This window comes from Erithacus rubecula (genome assembly GCF_903797595.1).
Source record: "Erithacus rubecula genome assembly, chromosome: 1".
In the NCBI taxonomy this organism is placed as follows: domain Eukaryota; kingdom Metazoa; phylum Chordata; class Aves; order Passeriformes; family Muscicapidae; genus Erithacus; species Erithacus rubecula.
In genome coordinates, this window is record NC_136658.1 from 18,757,280 (window position 1) to 18,780,209 (window position 22,930).

Here is a 22,930-nt window from a genome sequence, read left to right on the forward strand (position 1 = left end):
CAATATGATCAAAGACACCTCCCTGAGCTAGAGAGGACCTAGGCAGAAGAAATTATTATCTAAAGTGTAAGTCATATGGGAACTGTTTGACAGTGACTGCACCTAGAGAAGTGAGAGAAATCAATCTGATTTTTATTAATACCTGAGCACATGTCATACATGAGGTGAAAAAAACAACTTCAGGGGTTGTACACCTGCTGGGAGCCATGTCCCTGGTGAGCCTTTACATGGCAGCCGACTGGGAGAGAGAAAACTTCAATGACTGAGAACCTGCAGCTGCTCCAGGAGCGTGCCCGTGGCCACGGCGGCGTGCTCGCCAATGGAAGGGATGGACACGCCACGCAGCCAGCTGTGGTTTGAGAATCTCGTCTGGCAAGACTCCTGGCATCTTGTGGCATCCACATTCTATCTGCCAAGCTGATGCCCACAGCCTGCCCAGGGTGCAGGGCAGTGAGCTGTCCCTGCCTTCTCTTTCTATCTCGGTCTCTCTTTCCCCCTCTTTGGTCTCTTTTCTATCCCCCTTGGCTTGGAGCTCTTATCCTTCTTTATCAATAAACAGTTATCAGGTATAATATTGCTGCACTAGGATTTTATTTTCGTCCATGAAATCTATCAAAAAGAATCCTCCCCAACTCCCCTTTTACAGCAGGAAGGGACAAGGGGTAATGTGAGTGATGGAAAAACAGCAGTCCTCACTATGCCAGCCTTTCCCTGGTTTCAGAGGAGCTTTACTGCTCTGTGCTATTCTAGAAATCTAGCTTGGAGGTCAGCCACAAGGAGGCTTGGGACATTAGCTGGGGCCTCACTTTGTCCCAGTCCAAACTGAACAGATTATCCGAAGCAGTGGCTAGTTAAGGTCCAAGTTACGAGTGTGTGGCAGAGGCAGCAGCAAAGGAAAACGAGCCCAGGAGCGATCCCCTGAGTCAGAGGGATCTTACTGTCTCCCTTGGAAAAGCTACCTCAGAATCCAGGGAAGAGTCAGTGTCTTCCATTCCTGCTGCTCCTCCTGCTGGTTGCAAGACCCCTAAGAAAAACATAAGAAGTTAATTATAGACCTGAATGCTTGTTTCAGTCTTTTTCCAAATCTTTTTCACTCCATAGAAACTTATAAATGTAACCAGTTAGTGCCTCTGAAGTTACCTTTGCCACGCTCCTTAGCCGCAGAGCGCTCGCCCGCTCTGCTGCATTTTCCAGCAGGACGCTGCACGCGGTTAATCGCTTTGTCCAGAAAACCACTGAGATGCTGTGTAATTTAAAAGACACGTGTGAGAGCTGGCACATGCTCCTTGTGTACACACTTCCACACACAAAGCTTCTGCTTCAGCCAACAGGCCTAACAAGAGAGGGATCGAGTAATGGAAAGAACAAAAAGGGCGAACGCAGCCACTGCGTTTGGCATCTCTCTCGAGCAGATTGTTCAAAATAGAATGAAATCCACTTGCACAAGCTTGAGAGAACCTAGGCAGAAAATTAAATATCTAAACTGTGGGTCATACACAACCATTTGACATTGATGATTCATAAAAGAGATTTGTGATGAGGTAAAAGTCCGTTCTCACAACACCAGACTTCTAGGACTTCAGAGGACTGTAAGCAGAAGGAAGTTTTACTTCCTTTGTCGTAGAAATGCAGCTTGAAGGTCACCCTCGGGGAGACACACAACATTAGTTGATGAGCAGAGCTTTCAAAATGGGACAAAGTCTACCTCCCCAAGCTAGAGAGAACCTAGGCAGAAGAAATAGAGATCTAAACTGTGGGTCATACACAACCATTTAGCATTGGCTGGATCCACAGAAGAGATCTGTGAGGTGGAAAAAAGCAATTCTCACAATGGCAGCCTTCTAGGATTTCAGAGGGTTGTAAACAGAAGCAAGTGCTATTTCTTTGTCCTAGAAATCCATCTTGGGGATCAGCCACAAGGAGACGCACAACATTAACTTGACTTCACTTTGCCCCAGTCTTAACTGAAGAGCTTGTCTGAAGCAGCAACATGTCAAGGCCCAAGTTATGAGTGTGTGACAGAAACAGTAAAGGCAAATAAACCCAGAATCCAGGGAGTCAGAGGAACCCCATTTTTTCCCTCAGAGAAGGTACCTCAGGATTCCAGAGGCGGCATTTGTCTTCCTTTTTCTCTGGTCCTTCTGCTTTGCGGACTTCAAACAAAAGACAAGAAGGAATTAGTCATTTCTGTGAGTGCTTATTTCACTCTGCTGTTCCTCACTCCGGGGGGGCTTACAAAGTCAACCATCTAGTCCCTCTGTAATTACCTCTGTAGGTCTGTGCTGTGATAGTGTGAACAGACACTTTATTTTGGTCTGCAGCTGGACCACTCTCTTCCTTTTCTGCTTCTTCTTCTTTTGGCCCATCATCTTAGAAATAAGATAAGAAGCATGCTGTTGAGTGTTTATTTTCTAGTTCTTTGGCCCATCCCTCCAGACCAGCATCCCATTGATTTGGTATCATTCTGTTACAAGCCACAGTGATTTTCTTCATTATCTCCTTGATAGAAAAGTATCTTACCTGACTCTTCCAATGAAGATATTCCCAAGGGAATGACAGAAGTTGTCTCATAGCAGGAGCTGCCAATTTGTTCATTAGCAATACCAAATATAGAAAGGAAGAAGATGCATTAGGTGAAATCCCCCCCCCCAGACTTCCATGCACTCTGCAGGAAGAGCAAAAGCCATGCATGTTCCATTCTACCCATATTCACAGACAACTGCTAAAGGGTAAAACACACACACAGAATGTACTGCGGTCCTAGAGTAATGGAGACTGAAATCCTCCTTACAGGCATGCTGACAGTACAGGTTCCCAGTCTTATCTATGGAGTAACTCACACCTGTTGCAGTCTGGCTACAGTCTCATCTGATAAATCCCCTCTCCATTTCAAGGGCCAATGAAATTAACAAGCCTCGTGGCAAACTGACATCACCAAAGCCTCTACCTCAGCTAGATGCCATGCAAGTGCTGCAGCTAGTCTCCATGTCAAGATGGTTTAATGTCTCCTCAGTCCTGGTCCTCACTTTGAAGGGCTTCAGAAATTCCCTTCAGAAATTCTCACGGTTAGTCTGAGGACCTGAGAGTTTAAAGAGCTCCCAAGTGGCTACAAGTACTGTACTTGCGTTCCAAGACGTGTTGTCTTCAGACAACCCTGGGTTAGCTGGGGCTTGGGTTTGTTTAATAAGTAGAAAAACAAATTAAAAAACCCAATCAAACAAGAAAAAAAAAAAATTAAACATGTTCTTCAGGTCAAGGCTGCTGTGCAGAATGGTGCACTATCATGACATTTATACTGTGCCAGAAGCCTGGAGGGGAGGAATGAGCACCACATATTGTAAGAGCAATTTTCAAACATGCTTTATTCCTAAAGGGGTTTTACCACACAGGTTACACAAACTTCCTTCTCTCTGCTTCCCATCAATACAGGTTGCCAGAAGGGGTAGGGGAAGAAGAAATAAAGTCAAGATCCAGAGGCAAGAGTTCATGGGCTATTGTTTATAGCTAGAAAAGGCATGCTCATAGGAATAATGCAATCCATTCACCCATCCCTTAGCTGCCATCACTGTGGAAGAGGGCTTTTTTCCTTAGGCTGGTTAAGCACACAGGGGATATCAGTTAGATATCCAAACATGATGTCTGAAACAAAAGGCAAGTAGCTGCTGCCAATGCAGTGGAACTTGGAAGCACACAGGTGAATTCTCAGAGACAACTGAGGGGAAGGGAAAAAGTTTTCCTCAACTTCTAAATCTACTCTTGACATGGAAAGAGATACATCAGAAGACATCACTGACCTCAGCTTCTACAAATCTCTCAGCACCTCATTTAACCCTACTGCTGTTACCAAAAAGGGAGAATGTAGGTGTTCTAACAATGATATGAAACACTTACACATCTTGAATCACTTTGGTGAAAGTTTGACATACTCTCTTGTCTGACTCTGAAGAAACAGCACCATGCTGAAGAAGAAGTTCTGTTGCTTTCTTATTCCCAGAAACAGTAGCAATTGTAAGAGGGGTCCTAGGGAATCCAAGAGATAAGAGTAAATATATCAGCTTTTGCAGACATTGCCTAGCCAACACTTCAATTCCTCTTTGCTCCTTGAACAATTCATTTCCCCTCTCCTCCAGGCAGAGTGAAGGCACAGCCACACACCTACAAGTGCTGGAGAATTCAGTTTGGTGGGTCCTCAGGAGGTCTTCTGAATAATCACCTGCCCAGAGCACAGGCCTGTGTGCCTTTGTGTGCATGCTCACGTAGGCATGTGACACAGCAAACAGTGCATTTTTTCAGTCCTCAGTGTGGAAATCACCCCCTGAAGAAAGTCAGCAACTGAACCCAGGTCTGCTTTCACAAGTCACACAGGAGATCCTTCTGGGAGACTCCTGGTCCTTTTTCAAAGCTCATTCTTATGGCTCCCATCCGACTCAAACGGTTCTAAGGACTCCCACATGCATTTTTGGCAAATCCTTTACCTAAAAACGTTATCCTGAGCATTCACATCAGCTCCTTTTTGAATAAGGAACTTGACCATTTCTTCACGGTTTTCGGTGATTGCAAGAACAAGTGGAGTGTACCCCAACTGAAAGAAGAAACCATGTCTCTTAGAATAACAGGTTGAAGTCGAGCAAGTTGGCTTGGGAAGAGCAGCTTCACCCAAAGTCCAAGCTTACCTGATTCTTAGCCTCAATATCTGCACCGTGCTCAAGTAACAGCTCCAGCAGGGATTTGCTAGAAACCATGACGGCCAAGTGAAGGGCAGTGTTACCGCTCACACCTTTGCGGTTGGGGTCGGCACCGTGCTCCAGCAGGATAGCTGCACAGTCCCTGTGCTGGTGCTCTACTGCCTGGAAACAAGACACAAAGGAGGAATAACTTCCAACATCTGTGTTTCTCACTGTCAGAACTCCTGGAGTTTGCCAACACTGGAAAGTATGAGCGTCATCAAAGGTTAGAGAACATATGCCCCTTCTGCATACCTTCATTAGTGGTGATTTATTCAATTTGTCACGAGGGTTTAGCTTGCACTTCTTTTCTACCAGAAACTGAACAACATCCACATGGCCATTTATGCAAGCAAGATGCAGAGGAGTCCTAGAAATTAAACATATGCAATTGGTTTAAGTCCAGATGGCAATTAAGCACCATGCAGCCACTCGCTCACACCCTCTCCCTTCCCACCCTAGTGGAACAAACAGGAGAATCAAAATTAAAACTTTAAAAAACTAATTACAACAGATTGATAAATAGAACAAAAGAAATAAAATAAATATTATGATAATAATAGTAAACAAAAAATTCCAAGAAAAACCTGTGATGTACAATACAGCTGCCCACAACCCACTGACTGATGCCTCATCCCATTCCAGAATGTTGACCTGGCTAAGCTCCCTCCAGCTTTTGTGTACTTTCTCACTGGCAAAGCATGAGACACCGGAAATGTCCTTGACTTAGGGTAAACACTGCTTAGCAATGGAGGCTGTGTAAGTCTCCAGAGAGTATAGAACCAGTGTGAGCTCCTGAGTTCCTCACCCCCATCAGTCCTGCACCAGTTTTGTCCCAGAGACAGATGGGATGGGACTTCTGACAGCACTGGGAAGCCAGCTGTGCTGGCTTTCTGTGAATACATGCCCTGCTAAACCAAGCCGCTCAGTCTGGCACCTGGAAAGGAGCTGTCTCTGCTTGAATGAAGGCTTGATGAGCTCCACAGAATCATCAAATCTCAATAAGTTTTGGGTTCAAAGGGACCTTAAAGGTCATCTAGTTCCAACCCCTGCCATGAGCAGGGACACCTTCCACTAGACCAGACTGCTCAGAGCCCCATCCAGCCTAAGAACTTGAATAAATAGGGATGGGGCAAGAAGAAGATCAAGTACAGGCCCAGGCTCCAGAGCAGGGCAGAGCAGAGTGGGGCTTTCACTGTCTCCTATTCCAGTTCAGGCAGGGCTCCTAAAAGGCTGGCCTGGCTGCCAGGCACAATGCTGGGCTTTGCTGGCTCTACCAGCCAGGGTGAGTGTTTTCTCTGTAAAATTGGGTTTGTTACCTGGTGTGCAGCAAGCCAATAATTACACACTTGAGAGAGACACTGATTATGTGTTTCAGAGTTGCACATGGCTGGGTGCTCAGTGGTGCTTCATAAATAAAGCATACCCCACTTGACTTTCCATGCTATTATTTATACATAGAAGTTCAGAATTTAAAACTTTCCAAGTCCAGCCCCTCTACTATGGTTGGTTAATAGTTTCCACACAAGTTGTGTAACCACAGTTAACTTCTATACATGCTTGGGGGAGGGGTCTTCACCTGAGCAGGGGCATTTTTAATCTGTAGGTGTGATTTTTAGTACTATAATGAAGACAATACAGCTACAGTATACGTGGACCTTGAGTCTTTTGCCAAACTGGCGCTGTACATTCATAGAAATACATCAATATCTTGATTTACTACAGCCTTTACAGATGTCCTTCACTAAGGGATGCTTCTGCTATCTGTTCTACTGACACAACAATATATTGATTTACATCATCCTTAATGCCTTTTACTTCCAGGATGTCCTTGGCTAAGGGATGCCATCTGCTCCCTGTTCCACTGATTGTCTCCTTTCTTACTGCTTAGGCTTGAAAGTAGGCAAAACACATGCGTAAAAAAACCACCCTGACTCAGATAATTGTGACCAATTCCACCCTTTGGAGAGGCCTGCTGTTTGTCCTTACTGCTTGTCGCGGTTGTAGGCATTGATGCGGAGCTTGTTCAGCCACCAGCGCTGCCGCAGCCGGGACAGGTCCCCGCCGGCGGCCGCGCTGTGCAGGTCGGGCAGCAACATGGCTCGGGCTGGGCTCGGCAAACTCGAGAGGCTGTGCCGAGCCGCGGAGATCGGCTGTGGGATCCGCAGGACCGAGAGGAGACGTGCGCTCTGCAGCCGCGGCGGTTCCCGTGTGCCCCAACGCCGGAGCGGGGACAGCAACCGTGGAACGCTCCGCGGGGACACACGCGGGCAGCGGGACACGGGCGGGAGCGGGGACAGCGACCGTGGAACGCTCCGCGGGGACACACGCGGGCAGCGGGACACGGGCGGGAGCGGGGACAGCGACCGTGGAACGCTCCGCGGGGACACACGCGGGCAGCGGGACACGGGCGGGGCGCGGGCGGGTGACCCAACGCCCGAGCATCCGAAGCGCTGCCATCCGGGCGGCCCCAGACCTCCTGTGGCTGGGAAAGTCCGAACTATGTGCTATATGTACTTCCTATGTGTGTACTTCATTACTAGAGTGTGTATGTATGGTATGTGTGAATGTATATATGTATGTACTTCATTAGTATAGTACGTATATATGTATGTATGAATGTATAGTATCTACTTCATTACTATAGTCATGAAGAATGCTTGCCCAGGTGAAAAAAAATAAATAACAGAACTGACGTGCTGCTGGGTCCCAGGAGGATGTTTTCCCCTCGACAGACCGGAGTCTTCTGGAGATAGATAATTGTTCTAGCCAAGGGCAGGCTTTTGAATAAGAGGCAGATTGGAAGTTTACCATATCCTAATCCCACCGATCAATGGTGAGCTGTATTTCTATCCTCTTCAACCCATTGATCATTTTATGTTAAAACACTAGCTAATTAATGACTACCTTTGAATACCACAGTAAGACTCATTACGTTAATTTTAAAGAAATCAATAACCGAGATTTTGGTTTGGGCAGCTTTTAAAAGGGGTAATTTAGAAAATGAGTTTTCAATGGCTCTGTTCTAGCAGTTGGCAAGAACTCAAAATATAAGCTGAGCCTCAGCTGAGGCCATAAACAGTTTCGTAGAAACACTAAAGTCAGATTTTCAAGGGAATTCAGCACCCCAAATTCCCAGATTTGGGGATTCCCAGATCCTCCATTTTTTTTTAAAACCTGCCTACTCTCTTGGCACTAAAATGCCTCACTTCAAAGGCAAACACTCTGAGCCCTCCATCCTGAGCAGGAGAGGAGCTGTTCACTACATATGCATAGAAAGAGAGAACAAATAATTTCCTGAAGAAAAAGCCATTTTAAGGATTTTGCATTTCTTCTTGTATCCGTTAGGAAAAATGGTGGATGGCAGGTGGAAGAAAACTTCAAGGACAGAAAACAACTCTTTAGGAAAATGCTAATACCTAACATATCCACTGATTCATTTTCTTTTTTCCACCTAAAAGGTCATTGTAAAGATTATAATAATATAAATGAAATATTAAAGTCTTGATTGCTTTAATATTTAACTTCTAAATCCTGTTAATAGGGAAAAGATGTCTGACTGCTTTTTCTAATCCTTTTCATGCTTGATTTTCAAATTATATGGCAAAAATTCATCACACCCAGATGCAAAGGGCCCCTATTGAGGGACAAGAATTAGTTAAGCCACCGGTTGTTTATAAAATAATTACCTAGTAACTTACCAACAAGGAACAATTTACATCAACAAATATTCAGGAGCCAGATTTTGAGTACCTGGATAAAAGTCAGGGCCCTTAACTGTGAAGGATTCTTTTGAGTCTCAAAAGAAGGCACAGACTTTGGATGCCAACTTCTCAAAAGCTTGAAGAAGAGACAAGACCACAGAGTCTTTTCCTTGAATGGATTAATCCTTCACCAGTTACACCAGTAGAAGTTGCTCTAGTGAATGTGATGGAGTAATTTTTAGGGATTGTATCAGCAAGCACTACAGAGAAATACACCCCACTGCAATGGCTGTTTTTCTGTGTCCCCTAGAGATACCCTGCCAGAGCCAAAGTGTCACCCAAATATTGTCTTGGTTCATTGAATGGTTCACCCATGAACAGTGCTACAATTATTATCTGGACTGGAGGCAATTCCATTCATTCAATCTTGCATTTCATTCCCACAGCCTTGTCCAAAGCACATCTCTGCAAATGTTATGTTTGTTGTTATCCCAGCACACTGTCCGCCCAGCATTCTGAACTAAGCAGGCTAATTGAAGTAACAAGTAAAAACCCCAATTGCTCTTAATGCCTCTTCATGATTTCTGTGGTTCTAGTACTTGGCAAGTACTTGGTTTCTTGCAGGGAAATGGACACCTGAAGCGGAACAGGCCCCATTCCACCTGATTGTTAGCACACTGGTCATTACCATGACTTGAAAGCATTTAGATGTGCAAGTAACAGGATTCTGCTACCAAACCTCCAGCACAGTCACTGTGTGTTGTGTAAGAACATAGGAGCTTTCATATTTAGCACGAGGCAAAACAAATCTGGTCTCATAAACCTACTGTATGCAAAATTCCCTGATTCTGACAGTGCATCCCATCACCAATGTGTTGGGGGTTGAGTGCTTTTCTGTTACTGTGTCAATTGAAAGAATTTTTCCCATTATCATGCCAATGGAGCTGGCCGGGTTACACCCAGGGTCCCTGATGGGTCCAGACAAAGGGGGTGGGTGGGGACGGCCCCCAGAGGGGCCTCTGAGGCTTCCGGGAGGGCACTCGCGTTTCCGGCGAGCCGGGAGGAGGACGCCTGGGATCGTTCAGCCACGCGGCCGAGCACAGCAGAGCCAGACCCTCTGCGATCACCTGCCCTGCATCTGCCCCGTTTCCAGCCTCCTGCCTCTGCGGACACAGCTGATCCCCTGGACACACACGGTGAGCGAGGAGCCACCGCCCTCGGTGAGGGTGAGCCCGTTCCCGCCCGAGACCGGCGTGGCCGCTGCTGCCCCTCCCCCCTCCCTCCTGCCTTCGTTCCCGTCTGCCCTCTGGCAAATCCGGGCTCTGGACTAAGCACAGAGACAGCGTGCTTGCATCTAAAGGGACTGACACCGAGTTATCTATTTCGTTCTGTTAGCAATTTTAACTGTTATTGTTTTCTGTTTGTATAGTTAGATATATTAGTAAAAGAGCTGTTATTCCCACCCCCCCTTACCTCTGCCTCAGAGTCCTTGATTCCAACAATCATAATACTTGGGGGAGGGGAGTGGAACCAAAGTCTCTATTCCAAAGGGAAACTTCTGCCCCTACTGGCAGACACCTGTCCTTTCAAACCAGGAAAGATTTTGGCGCCCAACGTGGGGCAGAGGACACTGAGTTGAGAGTTAACACAGGAATAACAGCTCTCTTAACTGGCAATATGTTGTCTGGTTTAATCTGGTTTGTGTTCCATGTGGTCACAGCCATCTCCCTCCCATTTGTAAGCCCTTTTTTGAATTTGGGCCCCCTCACCAAGGTTGCTGTGGCTATTGTCCGATTGGTTTGGTGGATTGATTATGTCAGGAATTCATGGTTTTTTAATTTTTTCTGGGAAGCGGTTGCATGGATCCGGAGCTATCGTACTCTAACTGCGTGTTTCTGGGGCTATTTCAGTAATGGTACTTACTGTGAGATAACGAGTGCAAGGGAAATTTTCTCCCAACCCATCACCCAGTTTTTTGAGGCTACCCCACTGGTTCTCAAGGATTTCAGATCTGTTTTAATTGCCAGTGTTATTATACAGTGGCTGGTGTTGCTGGTAGGCTTGTTCTACTTAGCATTCAGAAACAAGGGAATATTGGCTTGGACAACAACTCTGATACCTGCCCCAGGGACTAGGGATATTGCCCCAGAACCTGCCTCTGCCGCAGGGACTAGGGATGTTGCCCCAGAGCCTGCCCCAGGGACTAGGGATGCTGCCCCAGAGCCTGCCCCTGAGACTAGGGATGCTGCCCCAGAACCTGCCTCTGCCCCAGAGACTAGGGATGTTGCCCCAGAGCCTGCCCCAGGGACTAGGGATGCTGCCCCAGAGCCTGCCCCTGCCCCAGGGGCTAGGGATGCTGCCCCAGAGCCTGCCCCTGCCCCACAGCCCACCACAGAAATGAGCCACCCAGAGTGGGTGGGGGCTCTAGTGAAGGATATAGGTCAAATGTTGAAGGAGCAAAGCCAGATGTTGAAGGAACATAGCCAGATGTTTAAGGAGCACAGCCAGATGATGAAGGAGCATTTTTCTCCAGCTGGTGAGAAACTCTGCCCTAAAGAGGGAGAGTCAGATGGTGCTGCAGTGGAACCCGTAGATGTTGTATCTGTCCAGGTTCCAGCTGGATCACAGGAGCAGCCACAGCCAGCAGCAGTTGCTCCTGTGGAAACTAGGAAATCTAAGATTAAAACGAGGCACTTAGATAATGGGGATCAGCAAGGAGGGTCCTCACAACCAGCAAGGGAGCCAGAGGTTGAGATTGTCACCGAGTCCCTCTCATACGATAGTCTCCGTAACCTGCGTAAAGACATTGCTCGGCGGGGCCGTGAGCCTTTCACAACTTGGTTACTCCGGGTCTGGGACCTTACGGGAACAGGTGTTCAACTGGATGGAACTGAGGCCAGGAATTTGGGATCCTTGGCCCAGGATTCAGGTGTGGACCAGATATTCGTAAGGGAGCAAGGCCTCCTTTCCCTCTGGGAACGGCTTTTAATGAGTGTGAGAGAGAAGTTTGTACACAGAGAGAGAATGCAGGAGCACCACCGTAGGATGCGCTGGAAAACCCTTGAGGAAGGGATCGAGCAGCTGAGAGAGACAGCAGTATTAGAGGTACTCTTTGGGAGGGATGGACAGCATGACAATGACCCTGACAAGGTCAAGTGCACAGGGCAGATGTTATGGAATCTGGCAACCTTGGGTCCATCTCAATATACCACCTACATAGCAATGATTAATGCCGATAACAGTCCAGAGACAGTGTGTTCTGTTGCCAACAAACTCAGAAATTTTGAGAGCATGATGAATGGCCCAATGCAGGCTAATGTCTCTGCCGTGGCCAGGGACCTCCAACATGTCGAAGATAGGATGAGGGATATGAGGGAGGAGATGATGGAGGAGATGAGGGAGGTGAGGGAGGAGGTGAGGAAGATCAGCGTAGCAGCAGTACGAGTCACAGGCCCCCAAGTCAGAGCTTCACGTCCCCCAGCTAGGGAGAGAGGGTACACCTCACGAGCTGACCTGTGGTTTTTCCTGCGAGACCATGGGGAAGACATGGAAAAATGGGATGGGAAACCCACTTCTGTCCTGGCAGCACGGGTGCGTCAGCTCAGGGAGGGAAATGCTAACCGAGGGAGCCGCACTAAAATGAAGGTAGCCTCAACCTCCCACAAGCAAGGTGCAGGGTATTACAGCAAGGAGGATGTTCTGTCAGATCCCCTGGAAGGAACCTCCACTATGTATGCCCAGGAAAGAAATAATAACCAGGGCTAGAGGGGCCCTGCCTCTAGCCAGGGAGAGGCATGGGATGACAGGATTTATTGGATAGTGTGGGTGCGATGGCCTGGCACGTCAAAGCCACAGAAACATAAAGTGTTAGTTGATACTGGTTCACAATGCACCCTGATACCATCAGAACATGTGGGGAAGGTACCTGTTTCCATTGTTGGGGTGACGGGGGGATCACAGGAATTTACTTTGCTGGAAGCTGAGATTAGCCTGACAGGGAAGGGGTGGCAGAAACATCCAATTGTAACTGGCCCAGGGGCACCGTGCATTCTAGGCATAGACTTCCTCAGGAACGGCTACTACAAAGACCCAAAGGGGTTCAGGTGGGCTTTTGGAATAGCTGCTGTAGAGACAGAGAGCATTAAGCAGTTGAACACCTTGCCTGGACTGTCAGAAAACCCCTCTGCAGTAGGACTCCTGAAAGTGACTGAGCAACAGGTGTCAATTGCCACCATGACCGTGCACCACCGGCAGTACCGGACAAATCGAGATGCTGTGATCCCCATCCACAAAATGATCCGTGATCTAGAGAGCCAAGGGGTGGTCAGCAAGAGCCACTCACCCTTCAACAGTCCTATCTGGCCTGTGCAGAAATCTGATGGAGAATGGAGACTGACTGTGGACTATCGGGCATTGAATGAAGTGACTCCACCGCTGAGCGCTGCCGTGCCGGACATGCTGGAACTCCAGTACGAGCTGGAGTCCAAGGCAGCAAGGTGGTATGCCACCATTGACATTGCAAATGCATTCTTCTCCATTCCTTTGGCAGCAGAGTGCAGGCCTCAGTTTGCTTTCACCTGGAGGGGCGTGCAGTACACCTGGAACCGACTGCCCCAGGGGTGGAAGCACAGCCCCACCATCTGCCACGGACTGATCCAGGCTGCACTGGAAAAGGGTGAGGCTCCAGAACATTTGCAGTACATCGATGACATCATTGTGTGGGGGAACACAGCAATGGAGGTGTTTGAGAAAGGAGAGAAGATCATCCAGATTTTACTGGGAGCCGGTTTCGCTATTAAAAAGAGCAAAGTCAAAGGACCTGCCCGAGAGATCCAGTTCCTGGGAGTGAAGTGGCAGGACGGACGGCGCCAGATCCCCACTGAAGTCATCAATAAGATCACTGCAATGTCCCCACCAACAAGCAAGAAGGAGACACAAGCTTTTCTAGGTGCTATTGGCTTTTGGAGAATGCACGTCCCTGAGTACAGCCAGATTGTGAGCCCTCTCTACCAGGTCACTCGCAAGAAGAACGATTTCCATTGGGGCCCTGAACAACAGCAAGCTTTTGCCCAGATCAAACAGGAAATCGCTCATGCAGTGGCCCTTGGCCCAGTCAGGACAGGACCAGAGGTAAAGAATGTGCTCTACTCTGCAGCTGGGAACCATGGTCTGTCCTGGAGCCTTTGGCAGAAGGTGCCTGGTGAGACCCGAGGCCGACCCCTGGGATTCTGGAGCAGAAGCTACAAAGGATCTGAAGCCAACTACACTCCCACAGAGAAGGAAATCTTGGCTGCCTATGAAGGAGTTCAAGCTGCCTCAGAGGTGATTGGCACAGAAGCACAACTTCTCCTGGCACCCCGACTGCCAGTGCTGGGGTGGATGTTCAAAGGAAAGGTTCCCTCTACTCACCACGCCACCGACGCCACATGGAGCAAGTGGATTGCCCTCATCACGCAGCGCGCCCGTATTGGTAACCTGAATCGCCCTGGGATTTTGGAGATAATCACAAACTGGCCAGAAGGTGAAGATTTTGGTCTCACTGATGAAGAGGAGCAGAAGCAAGTGACCCGGGCTGAAGAAGCTCCACCGTACAACCAGCTGCCAGCAGATGAAACACGCTACGCCCTTTTCACCGACGGTTCCTGCCGCATTGTGGGGATGAACCGGAAGTGGAAAGCTGCCGTATGGAGCCCCACACGACAGGTTGCACAAGCTACCGAAGGAGAAGGTGGATCGAGTCAACTTGCTGAACTCAAAGCTGTTCAGCTGGCCTTGGACATTGCTGAGAGAGAGAAATGGCCAAAGCTCTACCTTTACACTGATTCGTGGATGGTAGCCAATGCTCTGTGGGGTTGGCTGGAAAGGTGGAAAAAGGCTGACTGGCAACGTAGAGGAAAACCAATCTGGGCTGCTGATGAGTGGAAAGACATTGCCGCTCGGGTAGAGAAGCTGCCTGTGAAAGTCCGTCATGTGGATGCCCATGTTCCCAAGAGTCGGGCTAATGAAGAACACAGGCACAACAAGCAGGTAGATTGGGCTGCACAGATAGAGGTCTCAAAGATAGACTTAGATTGGGAACACAAGGGGGAACTGTTCCTGGCTCGATGGGCCCACGATGCCTCAGGCCATCAGGACAGAGACGCCACCTATAAGTGGGCACGAGACCGAGGGGTGGATCTAACCATGGACAGCATCTCTCAGGTTATTCATGACTGTAACACGTGTGCTGCCATCAAACAGGCCAAGCGGGTGAAGCCCCTCTGGTATGGGGGGCGATGGTCCAAATGTAAGTATGGAGAGGCCTGGCAGATTGACTATATCACACTGCCTCAGACCCGCCAGGGCAAGCGCTACGTGCTGACCATGGTAGAAGCCACCACCGGATGGTTGGAGACCTACGCTGTGCCCCACGCCACTGCTCGGAGCACCATCCTGGGCCTGGAAAAACAAGTCCTCTGGAGGCATGGTACCCCTGAAAGAATTGAGTCAGACAATGGGACTCATTTCAAAAATAGCCTTATAAACACCTGGGCTAAAGAACATGGCATCGAGTGGGTGTACCATATTCCCTACCATGCACCAGCGGCTGGGAAAGTCGAACGGTGCAATGGTCTGCATAAAACCACCTTAAAGGCACTTGGTGGGGGGACTTTCAAGAACTGGGAGATCAATCTACCAAAGGCCACATGGTTAGTGAATACCCGAGGTTCCACTAACCGAGCAGGCCCTGCCCAGTCAGAGCCCTTGGGAGCAGCAGATGGAGATAAGGTTCCAGTGGTACACCTGAGAGGCATGTTAGGGAAAACTGTCTGGGTGAACTCTGCTTCCAGCAAAGACAATCCTGTTCGTGGGGTGGTTTTCGCTCAAGGACCAGGTTGCACTTGGTGGGTGATGCAAAAGGATGGAGAGACCCAATGCATACCCCAAGGGGACCTTGTTCTAGGGTGAACTATATATGATACTGTGCCTGTAACTACATGTATGTATATAATTTAAATATTTCAATATGATGTAGCATGTTGGCATGGAAAAAATTCGGGGTGGATAATGTTGGGGGTTGAGTGCTTTTCTGTTACTGTGTCAATTGAAAGAATTTTTCCCATTATCATGCCAATGGAGCTGGCCGGGTTACACCCAGGGTCCCTGATGGGTCCAGACAAAGGGGGTGGGTGGGGACGGCTCCCGGAGGGGTCTCTGAGGCTTCCGGGAGGGCACTCGCGTTTCCGGCGAGCCGGGAGGAGGACGCCTGGGATCGTTCAGCCACGCGGCCGAGCACAGCAGAGCCAGACCCTCTGCGATCACCTGCCCTGCATCTGCCCCGTTTCCAGCCTCCTGCCTCTGCGGACACAGCTGATCCCCCGGACACACACGGTGAGCGAGGAGCCGCCGCCCTCGGTGAGGGTGAGCCCGTTCCCGCCCGAGACCGGCGTGGCCGCTGCTGCCCCTCCCCCCTCCCTCCTGCCTTCGTTCCCGTCTGCCCTCTGGCAAATCCGGGCTCTGGACTAAGCACAGAGACAGCGTGCTTGCATCTAAAGGGACTGACACCGAGTTATCTATTTCGTTCTGTTAGCAATTTTAACTGTTACTGTTTTCTGTTTGTATAGTTAGATATATTAGTAAAAGAGCTGTTATTCCCACCCCCCCTTATCTCTGCCTCAGAGTCCTTGATTCCAACAATCATAATACTTGGGGGAGGGGAGTGGAACCAAAGTCTCGATTCCAAAGGGAAACTTCTGCCCCTACTGGCAGACACCTGTCCTTTCAAACCACGACACAATGTTTGCCAGTGTTCACTGGTGCAGCTCAAAGAAAGCTGCAGGGTTTGCTCTCAGTCATCACCTGAGCCTCTTAGGTATTGTTAGATTTCATCCTGCTTGATGAACAGATTAGCTCTGTGCATTGGAATGACTCTATGCTTTTGATCAGAGAGTTTGTTTGTTATTCTCAGAGCACCAGAAGTAATCAATTCTATGATTTTTGCCCTCTTATCCCTCAGAATCCTTCTTTACCTCATTCCAGAAGTGCGTTTCCTCCTGAAATTTGCACCCTAAATTCTACTGGGACCATCCACAAAGTAAAGACAGCACCATATCAGCCTTGATATTTTCCTTTGTTGTAGACAAACTAAGATGATTGTTTAGTACTTTTCATCACTTGCATACTAATAGAATATGTGTTCTTGTGCATTAGCCCCTAGGTGTTTTTATCTGCCCTCTTTATTCACATTTCTTCCAAGGCTTTTGAATTATCTGATCATAATAACTGTGCAAGGATCCCTCTGTTCCAGGCTTCCTGAGATGCACAGGCATTGGGATATGCTTGCTCTTTCTCCGACCAGAAATCAGCACTACTTTGAAATAAATATTTGGATTAAAAATCATTTTAACTCTTTTTTTATTTGAATCATAATGTTTAGCCAGCAAAGCAGTTAAGTTTAAAATCGCTCAGCCAAGGACAAATTCCAGCTGTGGAATGTTTGAAGAGAATGGCAGCACTACAGCAAGAGGTTTCCTGTGTTTGATGGCTTGAAGAGAACCAGGCACTTTGGTTATGGGGGGAGAGGGGGCATTTGCACAAAAAGGACAAACGCAAGAACCAGAATGGAAGTAAAGAGACCACAGGAGCAAGTGCCTGGAAGGGGAGTTTAGAAGCTCTGTTTGAAATACTGCAGCTAAAACTTTTAGAAATGTTCTATCATAAAGTCAGTTTCAATCAGAGCTTTAAATGATTGACATCGTGTAATAAACTGCTATCGGTGTAATCTTGACTTTTTTGATATTTCCTTCTGTAAAAATTTGGTTATTGTTCTTTATCATTAGGAGAAACGGTTTGATGAGATTTGGAAGACTAAGCCTCAAAGCAGGTAGTGTGTAGCTAGGTGTACATCAGAGCGGAGTTATTTTCAAGTGGACTGTAGAAGTGGGAGATATGCAGGCTTGGAAAAGAATTTTGGTATCTGAAGCTGCTTCTGTCTTTCAGAATACCTGTTCTAATACTGCTCTTGGATTATGATTTTGGCTTTGTAGTTTTGAGAAAACCGAAAGATAATCATAACTGAGTTTTTGACACCCTGTCACAATCCTTCACACATTTATTCCTAACCTAAGGATTGTGGCTGGAATAGCAAATCCAAAAATAGTACATTTTCTTCACTCTTGGCAAAACTATTTGCTACACCACAGGAAATGGAGACCAATCAAGTGGCTCCATACACAGAGAAGGCATAAGTTAGACAGCAATTGAATCATAATGAGTCTCTTCTAGAGACACTTCTCTCTTCTACAGTCTCTTGGCAATGCTCTTACCAAAACATTACACAGCAGTTAAGACAGCAATGCTTTTATCTATTCCCCCTATGAACCAAAAGGAGGACACCCTGCAGTCAAAGCAGCATGCAGAGGAGAGGAGAGAAGTAAGGTTAGCATTTAAAGCTGAGGTGAACACTTCAAAAATTTCTAAATATTTGACCTCAATTTGTTTTTACAGTTTCTGTAGTAACAGTTTCCAAGAGCAGCCATGACACGTGTCAATCTGCAACTACAGAAAAAGAATTATGTAGAAGACTTTCAATCTAAGTAGTCTACATCCAGATAGTTGCAGCGTTATTAAATACTACAAACTTTTTCAAAGTCCATGTGTAGGAGTTTACTGACTCGGCACAAGTGTACTTTCTTCCACTTTCATCTCATTCTTTTACAAAGTGCTGAATATTTAAGTACTTTTAGTTAGTTACTTTATTTTTTTCCTTGCAACTGTGATGAAAGTTTGATTCGAGCTTCGACCATTCCAATAATTCCAACAATTCCAATGTAATAAGAAATTTTTTAACCCAGCTAAGGTCTGTTAGCCACGAGGTAAGCCAATCCCACCAAGAGGTATTTTTAGTATTCTCCTATGCCAGCATTGCTTTTTCAATTGATGATATTCCTGGCTCTTGAGCACTTCTGTCGATTCCTCCTTTTGGGAAGGAAAGAGGTTTTTTTCTTTTCCATCTTTCCATTGATGTCTGACGCTGAATTGATACTAAACAATTTTCAACAATGCTTGTGATATGTATAATACAGATTAAAGCCTCGAGTAGGGTAGCCAACCCTTTGGTGACTAATTCCTGATTTCCTGCAGAATTTTGTTTAGCTGATTATCTCTGCAGCCTGCTGTAATTCCATGGGGAATTGTCTGCCTCACTGACTCAGTCATAGGTATACAGGTGGTGATATTACTCAAATTGCACATTTTGCCAAGCCCTTGAACTAAATCTAGGATAAGGTTCCCAGTTTCTCCAGAGGAAGCTACAGGTCTTTGAGCTACTATTCTACAAATATAGAAATATGGTCTTCATTAAAGTTTTCATTCCACACAAACACTACCATACACTCTATAACTATCAAAAATTTCACTTGATTCCAAGTACAGTTTATTAACATTTCTTTTCAATCTTTTCAATTTCCTAAGCAAAACCTTTACATGCCATAATCAGTGTAACATCCCACAAATTCCAAGGCACAACACCTGCAACAGCTGTTCTGAGTTATGACAAAATACATGTTTCCTACTTTGTCCTAACAAAATCTAAAAAATAAAGTTTGAGATAAAGCAAAGCATCTTCTGCAAAATATTTCTGAACTCTCTTGGGAAACCTGAGTTGAGCTGGTAGACCCTTTGTTAAACTGAAGAAAATGAGTAAAATATACTGTTTCCTAACATATGGCCTTCTCCTGAGTTAGTTAGTTTGATACAGCCTGCCTTAAATAACTTCATAAGGACTTCATATCTTTTTTCAGTCTAGGCTAATAAGGTTTCATAAGGCTAAAGACAAAGCCTGAGGCCATTTTAGTGAAGTTTTTTGACAAGTCTTACTTATTTGCCACTTCAAGTTTTGCTTTATCCTTCCTACTTTTCCACTGGACTGAGGTCTCTAAGGAGTGTGGAGATACCATGTGACTCCCAAGCACTTTGCATAAACTTCAAATTGTTTCAGCCACAGAATGAAATTGTCTGAAGACAGGCCCAGTGGTAGCCCAAATCTGGATAGAATTTCCTTTAAGAAAACTTCTGTTACTTCTTGAGTTTTCTTGGTGTGACAGACAAAGGCTTCTGGCCATCCAGAAAAACCTATCTACCAAGAATAATATCAATAATAATCTTTCCAGGATAGTTCTAAAAAATAGGTCTTGGTTTAAGACAGTTTAAAGAGGTGGGCGCTTTAGAATGAGTAACCTCCCCTTACTTCCATCCAGTCCCTGTCCACCAATAAGGAACAAATAAAAACAAGTAGATATGAGCGAACGAATAAGAATTTATTGATAAGTGAAACAGCAACAGGCAAAGAAATAACAGAAGTAATCACTAGAGAGTAATCCTTAGATACAAAGTTGCTAACTTTTAGAAATCTCATGAGAACAGAATAATTGTAACTAATCACTAGATAGTAATCACTAGAAACAAAGTTGCTAACTTTTACAAATCCCATGAGAATAGACAGCCAAAATGCTGGAAACACCCGCAGAGTACCCAGCCTCAGCTATTTGCTCAGTTTGCAAACTTCACTCCAAAGCAGTTTTTGATAGTATGCAGTATGTAGTATGTAGTCACAGGGTCAAAGACTGGTGTCCTCAGAGGAGCCCTGCAAAAAATCAACTTTATTTGAATAAAGGGAGAGTCTAGTGGGCCATAACCCTGCAGCGTCTCTCAAGTTTTAGGAGGATCCAGCCTCCTTTGATCCTAAACGCCCAACTTCATGTTGCCCTCCTCCTTTCCGCATTGGCTGAGGTACTAGGAATGTACAAACCTCCCAAGCGCCTATTATATATATACCTTCCTTCCAACATCTACCCCCACACCCATTCTTCTAGAATATGGTTGGATCTTTCAGGTTATCTAGTTATATGGTCTGATCTCTCCAAGACTGTCTCTAGGAAAACCGGAAATTTTAAAAATTTTCTCACATGAACTAGGCTCTGTGGATCACGAACAGGGAAAGCTCTGAGTAGCTTGCTGCGGTAAGAGACTTGCTGGATTTTCTCTAAAGCTTCAATAGTCTTGGCTTGTTGCTGGATTGTGGCTTCCAGCCTTGCCGTTTGAATTTGGAGCCTGAAAAAGAATTACAGGCCTTAGGATACAAGTGCACAAGAGAACAATGAAAGAGCATGAAAGAACATCTTCTAAAACAAAAGCATCTTTGAAAATCGTGCATTAGCATCTCACTAGGCTGCAAGATGACAGTCCTGTTGTGTTCACAGAATCATGCAAGGTGAAGCCTCGCTCCCCTGTCTTACCGTCGAATGCGCTCTTCCAGCCGGGGGATAGCTGCAGCTGAAGAATCCATACGATCAGCCAGGAGGCTTTGCATGCTCCTCAGAATTGTTACTACCTTTTTCTCCTTTAGGGCATTCTTCAATGACTCAGCATAATAATCATTCTTGCGAGAAGGTTCTTTCAGGTACTTGAGCTGTCAAACCACAAGAACAATCCCCAGTAGAAAGCTTTTATATCTTAAAATAATAGGGTGCTTTGACTCTGATGATAACTTTCAAAACCTCTGTTACTTCATCTCTCCTACACCGATTTCCTTGGCCAACAGCTAAGGAAATCATCGTTCATAAGCATGGCAAAATCGGTGCAAATGTGACAGCAAGAGCCATGCTTTTACTGATGAAATTACATCATTAGATGAGTTGGCCAGCAGGTTTGGGGAGGCAATAGTCCCTTTCTACTCTGCTCTTGTGGGACTCCACCTAAAGAACTGTGTCACCCCCTGAGGCCTCCAGCACAAGGCATATATATACCAGAGGCCAGAGTAGGGCCACAAAGACATTCACAGGGCTGCAATACCTCTCCCATGGAAAAAAGCTGAGGGACATGGGATTTTTCAGTCTGGGAAAAAGCAGGCTCTGGCCAAATCTTATTAGAGCCTTTTAGCACAGAAAGAAGGAGAGATATTTCTACCAAGGATTGTAGTGACACGTCAAAGGGCAACGCTTTAAAATGAAAACACAATAGATTTAGATTAGATATGAGGAAGAAAATTGTCCAAGTATTGCGATGGAACACTGGACCAGGCTGTCCATAGGAGTTGTGCTCATCCCTGGACGTGTTCAAAATGAAGCTGAATGGGACTTCAAGCAGCTTCTTTTTACAGCTCTTCTGATCCAAATACATATCAATTAGGTCCAAAATATAGCTCAGGTCCAGATGAATTACCTTCTCTCAGCATTGTTCCAAAATGAACTCACTAGCAAGAACACATGCTTACAATGATAGGTTCTATTTAGGGATATTTGCATCTGTCTCTAAGAGTCACCTGTTTGTCCTGTTCAGAATCTGATTGAGTTGAAGAATCAACCACTAGCTGAAGGTCTTCTCCCTGGAATGCAGGAAGCCAAGCAAGCAAGAAAAAAGAGAAACAAGAATTAGAAAACGAATCCTCAGAAGAATGCAGCCACTGATAGGTTCTATTTAGGGATATTTGTATCTGTCCCTAAGAGTCACCTGTTTGTCCTGTTCAGAATCTATTTGAGTTGAAGAATCAACCTTTAGCTGAAGGTCTTCTCCGTGTAATGTAGGAAGCTAAGCAAGCAAGAAAAAAAGAGAAATGAGTTGGGAAACGAATCCTCAGCAGGACTGCAGCATCACACCGCCTTCAAGCAGCGATCATGAAGAAATGTGACTTCTGCCAAGGGTAGTGTCAGAGCTCAGGAACAAAGCTAAATACCTTATTCTCAGAAGAGATGAAATATTCCTCCTGTTCTGCTCTTGCAGCTGATAATAGAGATAAAAAATAAGACTGTTGCTGCTGTATGTGCTTATTTCACTTTGTTTTCCAAAAGTGAGTCACTCCAGAGAGACTCACAAAGGTAACCATGTAGTCCCTCTGAAATTACCTTTGATGGGCTCCATTGCAGCAGAGCTCACAGCGACTCTGTTTTGGGCTGCAGCAGGAACCTGTACATTGGCCAACACTTTGCCTTCACCTTCAGAATCAGTCTGCATAATTTAAAAATGTCAGAAGTGGCACAGGCCAAAGTTTCTTCTTCAGGCAAGAGGCCTAACACTAGAGGTATCAGGTGGTGGAAAGACACTCCCTAAGCCTAAACCAAATAAGGAATTCTTCTCTCTAGGGTCAATAGCAATAATTATTTCAGTAGATGACAGACTGAAGTGTATTCTGCATGTTGTTGTTAATAAAAGTCGAATAAAGGAAGGGGGAGGAGGAAATAATCAAGAATTCTTTCTCTGACTAATTTTTTTTATTATTAAAAGATTTCCTGTAACCTTTTAAGCCTGCCTTGAATCTGCACCTAAATCCCATCTCTAAAGGAAACCAAATATAATAAAATTGGCAAACCCAAGTCACATTGTGACACCTAGCTAGAGAGAACCTAAGTAGAAGAATTTCTGGATCATCCACAACCATTTGACATTGACAGGATCCATAGAAGAGATCTCCGAGGTGGGAAAAATCAAATCTGACAATGCCTAAAGGCATTCTTGAACTTCAGAGGA

At 46.0% G+C, this 22,930-nt stretch overlaps 1 protein-coding gene across 1 annotated transcript in view; it reads right to left on the bottom strand.

Moving 5' to 3' along the window:
- Positions 1-22,930, bottom strand: part of LOC306807061 (uncharacterized protein) — a gene marked incomplete at its 5' end in the record, with an annotated part of 50,306 nt that overhangs the window by 12,167 nt on the left and 15,209 nt on the right. The window contains 3 exons of the mRNA XM_079316314.1: positions 21,729-21,791; positions 21,917-21,994; positions 22,140-22,186. Of these exons, the coding sequence (XP_079172440.1) occupies positions 21,729-21,791; positions 21,917-21,994; positions 22,140-22,186 (188 nt within the window). The remainder of the gene's footprint in view (positions 1-21,728; positions 21,792-21,916; positions 21,995-22,139; positions 22,187-22,930) is intronic.